Source organism: Phragmites australis, chromosome 6 (assembly GCF_958298935.1).
Source record: "Phragmites australis chromosome 6, lpPhrAust1.1, whole genome shotgun sequence".
NCBI lineage: Eukaryota > Viridiplantae > Streptophyta > Magnoliopsida > Poales > Poaceae > Phragmites > Phragmites australis.
In genome coordinates, this window is record NC_084926.1 from 15,900,001 (window position 1) to 15,910,298 (window position 10,298).

The 10,298-nt window shown below is 47.1% G+C and overlaps 3 protein-coding genes across 3 annotated transcripts in view; 1 reads left to right on the forward strand and 2 right to left on the reverse strand.

Annotated features, from left to right (window-relative positions):
* LOC133921904 (uncharacterized) overlaps positions 1-386 on the forward strand; it is a 692-nt gene extending 306 nt beyond the window's left edge. The window contains exon 1 of the mRNA XM_062366995.1: positions 1-386. This exon is cut by the window's left edge and continues 306 nt beyond it. Within this exon, the coding sequence (XP_062222979.1) occupies positions 1-58 (58 nt within the window). The 3' untranslated portion in view covers positions 59-386.
* Positions 387-1,992: 1,606 nt separating this feature from the next.
* LOC133923010 (F-box/kelch-repeat protein At1g22040-like) lies at positions 1,993-4,858 on the reverse strand. Its single transcript, XM_062368487.1, has 2 exons — positions 4,412-4,858; positions 1,993-2,993 (listed from the first exon to the last, which is right to left on the reverse strand). Exons 1-2 carry the CDS (start codon positions 4,856-4,858, stop codon positions 2,250-2,252), a joined length of 1,191 nt encoding a protein of 396 aa, XP_062224471.1. The 3' UTR covers positions 1,993-2,249.
* Positions 4,859-5,747: 889 nt separating this feature from the next.
* Positions 5,748-7,406, reverse strand: LOC133923011 (pentatricopeptide repeat-containing protein At2g13600-like). The gene has a single exon (XM_062368488.1). It carries the CDS (start codon positions 7,404-7,406, stop codon positions 5,748-5,750), a length of 1,659 nt encoding a protein of 552 aa, XP_062224472.1.
* Positions 7,407-10,298: the final 2,892 nt, after the last annotated feature.

Here is a 10,298-nt window from a genome sequence, read left to right on the forward strand (position 1 = left end):
CAAGAAGGTGCACCCCAAAGCGGCCGCGTCGGGTGGGTCCACTGGAGCTTCTTCTTGATTCAGCTCTGCTTCCACCATTGCCGAACAATCGGTCATGCTGAGACGAAGGAGGAATTATTGGAGCAGACAAGCTTGCAAGCATTATACGCAACTACTCGTTTGGTTAGTAGTAATATGAGATTAGATGCCTCGAAATAGAAGTACGGCTAGTTGCAGCGCTGGGGATTTTCGGCCAACGTTCTGCTAGGGTTTTGTAATTTCATCTTCCTTTCTTTCTTGCTTGACAACGAGTGTGTAACTCGCGTGATGTCATGTAATTTCATTTGTTACTCGATGTGATTACGTGAAATGACAAAAAAAATGATGCGTAGAAATTCCGTCCTGAATTAAGGGCTTCCTGTCCATTTTGGTCCTTACGATTGCAAGTGTTTCCAAGCTTTCCAGTACAGCAAATTATGGTTGCTGACTTGAGGGTATTTGGTTTCTTCATTTGGGCCACAGCCTATAGATCATTTCAGCTAGGATGTTGGTTACCTTACTGACATGTGTGATTAAACATTATATCGTAACTTGGAAAGTAAGTAGACTAATTTTTTACATGTGTGGTAATTAAACATTATAGTGTACCGTAAATTGGAAACAAAGTACACTTAATTTCATGGCGATTAAGCTCGTTGGTCCCAGTGCACTGAAATGGCTCGGTCTTTGTCTTACTCCACTGACCTTACAGAGCCAGCTAGCTTACAACTCCTTGCACCCATCTTTCGTATCTTTCAATTAACAAACACCTAATTTTATGAAGCAAAATCCAGACAAAAAAATAGGTCTAATTCTCAATTGGCTTGAGTGGATCTTGATTACTCTGATCATATCGGATTTAATATGATCAAATGGTAGTACAGTACTATTTGCAAACCAAGGAATATGAGTTAAAAGAAACCGGTATACCTGTTACTCATTGTAAGATTACTTTTTTTTTTTGGAAGATATCAGCAAAACTATCGTAAAGCCAGCTCGAGGCCAACATGACACTGCTTGTTCTAGAAAATTCGTAAGCTTCCATTTTTATGCCGGCTAACCTGAGCATGAGTGATATTTCCCTTTCGTTAAACCGAAGCAATATCTCTGGCGCATCACCTCTCGAGCCATCGTCATGCATGACCTTCGGAGCTGAACAAGTGATACAAAATTATGGCCACGATCAAGACGTGTGTATGTGTGCGTGTGTTCGTCCATAACGCCAGCAAGCGATCGCATTTTCCCCCCTTATTCCGCTGACACTGCGTTTGGACTTCCAACAAACCTACTCGAGTAAACAACGAAGCCTGCGTACGTGTGCCCAGTGCCCACCGATGGGCACGCACCAGCTGCGAACGCTTGCTGGTTCAGATTTGGCACTGGGTATTATTTTCCTAGAGAAGCTGATGCAAAACGGGGCATACTGTCAAATCCGGGTTCGCACACCATGCTCTCACGCCCGCCTACTTCATTGACCTTCCCTGAAGATTATATGTACACATTATGAGTTGACATGGACAATGTTATTAGGTGGTTGCATCTGGAAGCAAAAGTCAGCGGAGGATTATGCCACATGTTTTAAGGCATGGATAGGATGGATCCAAAGACGTCTTACTTGGGGACTGGGACAACGCATACGACGCAGAACCGGATCCTGCCAGCCGTCGGGGAGCCGTGCCGTGCAGACCTTTGCACCCTGAAATATGAAATACGAAGGTCACTGGGAGTACAAGATAGATTGCGGGTGTCAATTGAAAAGGAAGAAACATTGAGGATCATAAAATTGGGGAGAACAGACTCCTTCCCAACGAAGTATGATTATCTTCAGAAGTTCAGGATCGAACTAATGTTCATTGGTTACCAAGTATATGAGGCGTTATGCACCAGAATTCTGTTGAGAAGATAAAAAGGATCACAGCAGGTGTACATGGTATACAAGTGATTGTAGAAAGTAGGATGTAGAGATTCCACAAGTGAAAAATCACATCTTGTTTACAACTATACTAACTGTACATTAATCATATGGAGTGTACGTCTATATATACACACAGTGTTACATCAATTGAGTCAACTTATACAAATCTGAACACCTGTAATTGATATCTCTCCTTGTCAAATTAAAGGCCCGTTCCACACACGCAAAAAAAAGAAAAAAAAAGTATACTTGTTGGCTAAAAAGATAGCCCGATGCCCAAATATATTATCTATAAGTTTGAACGGTGATCCATTTTTTAAACATCAAGAACCTGGCAGCTGACAAGCTCAGCAGCCCCAAAGTTCTTGGAAGACACTGTAGTCCATAATACATTTTCTTCAGATGCATTGTTGTCTGTGTTATTCTGCACCACAGCCTGCATAACTTCAAGATTATTGTTTCCCGATTTTGTAATAACGTGGAGCCTTCCATGAAGGCCAGCAAGTAAATAAGGAGCCTCTGCATCAGTGAAGTCATTCACGGGAACCTGTGGTTCAATAGTTATCCATGTGTCTTCTTCAGAGTCATATCTTTTTATCTGGCCACTGTCCAAAGAGCTGGAAGGCTGCAAGGTATAAAGTTTGTCATTGATCACAATACCCAATTTTGTGCCTGCCTGTCTTGCTGGCCATCCATAACCGAGACCATCCGGCATCGTTGACCAAGAATTCAGTTCTGGGTCATAGATCTCACCTCCAATTTCGAAAAAGAATGGCCATGAGTACAAACTCTGAGGAACATAAAGCTTTCCCTTGTAGGGTGCCATTCCTGTGGCAATAGGCTTCAACACATCCAAGAAAGCTGTGGGGAGTACATGTGCTTTCTCAAAAGGCATTTCTGGCAGCTCACTCCACAAACCAGTTTTTGGATCAAACACTTCAGCTGAGCGCAGAGGAAGCAAGCTGTTTCGACCCCTACTGACTCCACCAACAACATATAACTTACCCCTCAATAACGCCACCTTGCAGAAAGCCCGCCCTGTGATCATCGGGCTTACTTCCTGCCACGAATTGAGAAAAGGGTTATATCTCCATACGCAATTCAGGGCGACAGCTTTGGAAAAACCCCCAAGGACATACAAGTAACCATCAACAGCATTAACTGAGCAACCACAAAAGGGCATCTGGTCCAAACCGTACCTGCGCCAGAACCAGCCCCTCACGAAATCAGCAATCCTAATGCTTGAACCCACAACATTCCACATTCGGAACCCAGAAGATCCCGTCCTCCTATTGGATTCCTCCTCATTGATGAAAGAAGGCATGGGTGGCAACCTGAGCCATTTCTGAAACACTGGATCGAGGGCATACCAATCGAGCTTATTTGCCTCAACTTTAGTCAGTACATACAACCATTCTTCACTTATGCCAAGCTCTCTCCTCAGCTGGGAAAGTTCATAACTGGTGATTGCTACCTTCCAAGCTCGGCAAACCATCTTCAAATTTAGGTAATGAATCCGTGGTAACCTTGCCAGAATTTGGAACGAGAGCTCATCGGGAAGAGTCGGAATGATCCTTGGGTTTGACCCATACTCATAAGTGTATATCTTTACCCTCTTATTAGGATCTGTTCCAGATTTCTCATGCTGATCCATAGATCTAGTAGTATTACTTGCAGCACTTAGAACGGAACCCATCTAAATCCCTTTTCTTCAAATTCAATAAATTGCTGTAGTTTAACATCTCTAATCCATCAATGGGCACCAAATCTGGTTTTGAACAACAGGAGAGGAGATCTATGAGCCTCACTATCTATCTTAGATACATAGTAGCGGTGCACAATACTGTGACTAGTACGCTATTAACATTTTGTATAATTAATTAAGCACAACCCAATTTTAGCTAAGTGAAGAAACAATTGAATAAGAACTCTTCATGCAAATTTAAATCTTGAAAACAAAGACATCTGCAAACCTAATTAAAAATGTTCTTACAATACTGCAGCAGTAATCTCGAACAAATCCTAAACAAGCATGACTACATGAGTAGTACCGTAGCCGTACGAATTTGGACAGTGTTGGAACAAGGAAAAAAGATAGTCAACAAGATGACGAATTCATCTCATTGTCTAAAACTTTTCTTGCGCAGCGACTCCCCAGATTTAATCGAAAGTATTGGAGTAAGGAACCTCAACCAGGACCGTGAATTTAACCCCCAGAGTCATCAAATATGATCCAAACCCATCTGAAGTCTGAACGTTATATAATCCAGCAAATTTAGCAGGTGTTATGCCACTACCAGTTGAAACGCGAAGGCCTTTTTTTTTTTTACCAAAATCCAAACGGAACAAACCTAAACACGACGGCTAATCCATCAATCCAAGATGAAACCACTAGTGCTACAAGGAACGAATTGTACGGGATCAGTATGAATTCCCATGAATCAGACGAGAATATGAACGAGGTTGACCGGGGCTTACCGGGAACTGAAAGGCACGGATCTCCGGTCGGGCTGGAGGGGCGGAGGATGAGTAGACTAGAGCAGATGTTCCAAGAAGTAGCTCGCCTCCTCCCGTGGCATCTAGCGAGCACGAGCCGTGTCGGCAGGTGGCGAAGGGGGAATCGGGCCGCGCCTCGGCGAAGGCGGAGGAGGAGCGGAGGGGTGGGTGGAGCCGTAGATGTGGACGGGGATTGGCGGAATCCGGGAGCGGGGAACGAACACCGTGCGCCGCCTTTGCGTGAATCCGTCGGATAAGTCCTGGATCTGACGGCGCGTCGGCCGGCCCCGATTTTGGGGTTCTGGACTTGGGCTTCGGTTCAGATCGGCCGGTGACCGGGGTGTCTGCCTGGACCAGAATCGCCAGAACCTGAGACCGGGATTTTTTATTTTTATATTTCGAAATTTTTTTACAAAAATACACGTCCATTGGAAGCGATAGGTTTTTAAAAAAAATAAACGACAGGTTTGAAAAATAAAAATACAGTATTTTAATGCTCTTAAAATTCAAATACTATCAAAATAGTCATAAAAAATCCTAAAAAATATATGGTGTAGAGGATGCTATAACCTAGCTCTCTCAAAAATTTAACTAAAAAATTACTTGTACAATGAAAAATAATAAAGAAAAATTTTATTATACAGAGTCTAACAAATTATGTATAATAAAATTTATCTTTTTTCTCATTGTACAGATCATATTTTCACCTAAATTTTTTTAAGAGTTAGATCATAGTATCATCTACAACATCAATTTTTTTTTAGATTTTTTCATGATTATTTAGATAGTATTTTAAAATTTGAAAACAATGGAATGAAGTTTTTTTTATTTTTAAGGCATCAGTAGTCAGTTCTGCAATTTGTTCAGACCCCTATATTTTTATTTTCGAAATATAAAAATAAAAAACTCCTGAGACCAACACGTATGCACGTCCGCACCACATGATCCTCACGCCGCGGCCCACGAGCTGGGCGTTGTGCAGCCGCCACTCGCTCCCCTGCCCCAACCGCACCGGGCAACCCAATCTCTACCAGCCTGGCACGCCAAGCCACGCGGACTGCGACCGGCCTTGTGTTGCTCAAATGCGCGGCGTAGCCGGACGCATCGACGAGCGGTGGTGGCGGCGGTCTTCCGTTGCTTTTGTTTCCTTATTTTGCTTCATGTTTTCACCACACACAAAGACAACAATCGCCGAATGATTTTGTGAACCGGTTGTCTATCTGCTAACGTGATGTCGTAACCAATTCATGATCACGTCCGTTTCTGCGTCCAGAGGATCTCCCGTGCTAAATTTCTCCAGCTCGGAGGGGAGCACCTGCTATCTGGAATCAACCATGCTGCAACCGGCATCTTGCTTCTTCCCCGTTTTCTCCTTCAACATCCGCCAAGCCTCGGCAACACCATTCCACCTCCCACCCGAGGCGTACAAGTGCGACAGCAGCACGTACGGCGAGCTCGTCGCTGGTCCAAGCGCCAACAGTCTCCCGGCAACCCTCTCGCCGACATCCGTATCTCCATGGACCCTGCAAGCAGAAAGAAGGCTGCCCAAGACGACGGGATCGTCGCCGAACGCCGATGCCCAGACGTGGTCCTCGGCCTCCTTCAACCTCCCGGCTCTTCCCAGAAGATCGATGACGCAAGAGACGTGCTCTCCTCTAGGTGAAACGCCGTACCTGCCGCTCATGGAGTTGAAGTAGTCCATGCCTTGGGTCACTAGTCCTGCGTGGTTGCAAGCAGCTAGAAGGACGGTGAATGTAACAGAGTCCGGAGGAACCCCAGCTTCTTCCATCCGCTCAAAGGCTTCAATGGCCTCCATGGCATGGCCTTGTCTGCCGAACCCAGAAATCAGCGTGTTCCAAGAAAGCAAGTTCCGACCATGCAATCGATCGAAAACGCGAGCTGCGAACACCATGTGACCGCACTTTGAGTACATGCTGATGATCGCATTGCCCACGGCGACATCGGTATCTTCCCTGCTTCTGATGAGGTGACCGTGAACTTGCTCGCCGTGCCGGATCAGAGAGAGCTCCGCGCATGCAGCTAGGGCGCTGGCCAACGTGAAGCTGTCATGACAAACGTTTGCGTCCACCATGTCCTTGAACAGCATAAGAGCTTCCATGTGGCCACCACGCCGCGAGTGTGCAGCAATGTAGGTGTTCCAGGTGACAGCATCCTTCTCTTGCACAGACAAGAACACTTGCTCTGCCTCCTCGACTGTGCCATATCTCGAGTACATCTCCAAGATGACATTGCCCACAAAAGCTGTGACGTCCAGGCCGATCTTGACAGCATCGGAATGCAACGCTGCTCCAGTGTAAGAATTCTCCAAACTGCCGCATATTCCAAGAACGGAAGCGTAGGAGAACATGTCAGGACGCAAGCCTCGCAGCTTCATGTGCCTGAACACCTCCAAACCCCTTTCTGGCTGGGAGCTCGCCGCCAGACCAGAGATCACGGCGTTGTACGACACGACGGTCGGTTCCGCGAGCGTCCTGAAAACATCGTACCCTTCGTCGAAGCGGCCGCACTTCATGTACATCGACACGAACGAGTTGGCCACGAAGGACGCGCCGAGGAACCCGGTCTTGACGGCGTCGGCGTGCACCTGCGCGCCCGCCGCGAGCGCGCGCAGGGCGGCGCAGGAGCGCGCCACGCTGGCGTAGATGTGCTCGTTCGGCGGCGCGTCCATCCGCGCGAAGAGCTCCAGTGCCAGCTCGGGGCTCCCGGCGCGAGCGCAGCCAGAGATGAGCGCCGACCACGAGACGAGGTTCCGGCGCTGCATTTCGTCGAACACCCTCCGCGCGGCGGCGAGGCGGCCCGACCCGCCGTACGAGTCGATGAGGTGGTTGCAGAGGAAGACGTCCGCCGCGTGGCCGGATTTGAATGCGGCTGCGTGCGCCGCTGAGGTGGCATGAGTGCGGGAGCCGGTGGTGGTGGCGCCGTTGAGGAGGAGAATCGCATGCCTTCGCAGAATCATACCCTCACGCTCACGCCTGCATGTCCAAGCAAGCTCAACCCTGCTGGTGAATTGGAGAACCGGTGACAGGCGATAGCGATGCTGGTTCGGTCGAGTAATCGACACATGTAAACACACGGCGTATACGTATATACGGCAAACTGTGTGTTGAACCGATGCGGAGCATGTGCTCCTGACGACCATGGTGTCCTCCTTCTCCGGTCATAAAAAACAAACCTTTTTAAGTAAGGTGAGATCAAACTTTTAAAATTTTAACTAATAATATTTTTTTAAAATATTTAGTTTAAAAATCTTAAAATCATATGCAGATTTGTCTTGAAAAATATTTTCATAATATCATAAATTTAATAAACTTTATAAATATATTTCTACTACTTAAAAAATACGTAGTGACTCTCGGACATGTCAGGACGGCCTGCCTTCCCGCGTGCCTTCCTGCGTCTACTCGCTCTGTTCGGTGCCAACAAGTGGTCCTCCCATGTTCCCGCATCCGCTCCCCGCCCCACCCCTCCCCCCGTTTTCAATATCCCTTTCTCTCCTGCCTCGCACTGCGTCCCGCCCAACCACGATGCCCCGCAGAGCCCCTCCGGATTCACCCTTACCGGTGAGCAACCTCACCTACTCCTTCTCCTATGCTGCTGTCATCCCCTAAACCCAATCCACGTGCACCGAAGCCCTCACCTCCCACCGCTCCCTCATCCTCCCCAGCGATGAGCTCTCGCCTTAGACCTCCTTCGACCTCGCATTCGTGCCTCCCGCATTGGTCAGTGTTTGATTATGGTGTTGGTGGGTCTTCGTGGATTCTCCTTCGATGGTGGCCTCGTGGCGGCTAGGATTATGCCTCTCTGGGGCCCTGATGCAGCACCATCGCCGGGGCAGCGGGTTACAGGAGGCCAGACGTGGCACGTCCTCCCTCCCCACCGATGGTGACAGCATGCTTAGAGTCAGATCTGAAGGAATCAAGGCCAAAGAGGTGGCGAATCAGCATCGAGGCCTGCCGTTCGCCCTCGCCGTCATGAAGGTACACCCCGGTCCTGACACGCCGCAGCCACCACCGCGGGGCAGGGGATCCACTGGTCCCACTCATTTACCATGCCCCCGTACTCCGTGTTGCCGTGCAGGATGATTTGGCCGCCTATGCCCTCACCGTCATGAAGGTACTCTCCGGCTTGGTTGTGGTTTGATTTAGTTTGGCTTGGTTAGGTGCAGGAAGGCTAATTTTGGAGGCTGGTTGGTTGCTCCACAACATCCGTATCCGATTGGGGAGGGTTGGCCATGGAGGCCATCGCGGAGGCGACCGAGCCGGAGTGCATCGTGCTCGGGCAGTAGGCTCCGCTATGGCTCATGGGGCTCAAGGTACGGATCCATAACCTTCTTGCAGTATCTTAGGAATTCAATTGTGATTCATATGTGGGAGATACATGACTACTGCGGTGGCTACCTCCTCCTCATCAACTGGAGCACCGAGCAGATCACCGCCTATAACCCCCTGACGTGTGCCCTGGATCTACTTGCCCCGCACTGTCAGCACCCCGCACCACCGGTGCATCCGACCCCCCACACCACCGCCGCTCCTGCACCTCCTCCTCTTCATGCGAATCGGCGAGCTCACCCCACCACTACCCGATCTCCACGCGCGCCACGCCTCATCGGTCTCCATGCACCAGCCGGTGGTCTCCAAGTTCCACATCTCTTGGAAGTTTCAATGGAGGCAAGATCGTCTGATCCGGTTGAATACGCGGGTCAATTTTCTTGCACTGCCAAGGTCGTCTGATCCGATTAATTTAGGTGGGCTTTGATCCGGAGTGTACCTTTTCTTTCCTGAACTTGCAAAGTAACCCCATTTGTTATTTTGCTTGACTGATTGAACAAAGAAACATACTCATGAAGGGATCATGAACTCATGCGCTATATATTCCATCCACTTTGTTAGTTTTGAATTCTCATATGTTTGCATGTGTTGTTTTGACAATGACTAAGGAACCATTTGACTAAGCATTGATTAACTGTTCACATTCATTTGTTGTTCTGACCTGCGAGAATACTTTGATGGTCTGTATGATAAACTTACTAAAATATCTTACCAAAGAAGTTAAGTTCTGTGTTTCAGTTACGGCGATACGAGTAATCCGAGTGGTTTCATGTTCTGGAAATATTCGTTGGCATATGTTTGTTCCGTCACATCCTCTCTGTTATTATTATTTTTGGTTCATGTTTCCAAGTTGTTCACATTAGTTTTTGTATATATCAACAAAAGAATACCCCTTATTCATTCCTTGTCAACTTCTACTTATGTACGTCAGAAGTCTCTTGCTATCAAAACTCGAGAGCAAGGAACATTAACCAAATACCGAATGGTTATATTAGACATCTACAGTTATATGGATCTTGTTTTTGGTTCTCACGTGCTGACCCTACGTACCTCTAGGCACAGTAGCAGTCAACACATCAATTGCATGAGATTTTTGCTTTGTGCATTGGTAGTAGGTTGTTGTAGAGCTTTGGTAATCTTTTATTTTCAGGTGTTTGTATTCTCCTGTCTATAAATGAAGAGGCAGAGCAGCATATGCCGTAGAAAAATATCAGGCATTCATCAAGCGCAGAACTTCATGAAGCGATTGGGAGGACACCTAGTCTAGGTAGGGATCTTAATGCCGGGTCAAACTTTTGCGCCTTGAGTTTACAGTTCATTGTTATCCAGAAAGAGTAATTAATTTCATGTGCCTTTTATCAAGCTGCAATTTCATATACATAAATAGGTGATGGATAGAAATGGCTTCATATTTGTTGCCGTATTTTGAAATTGGTATTAATTTTGATTGCCACTTTGCACTATACAGTGGAAGGAAGAACTTAACAAGGAGGATGGGAGATCACAATAACCTTTTAGCA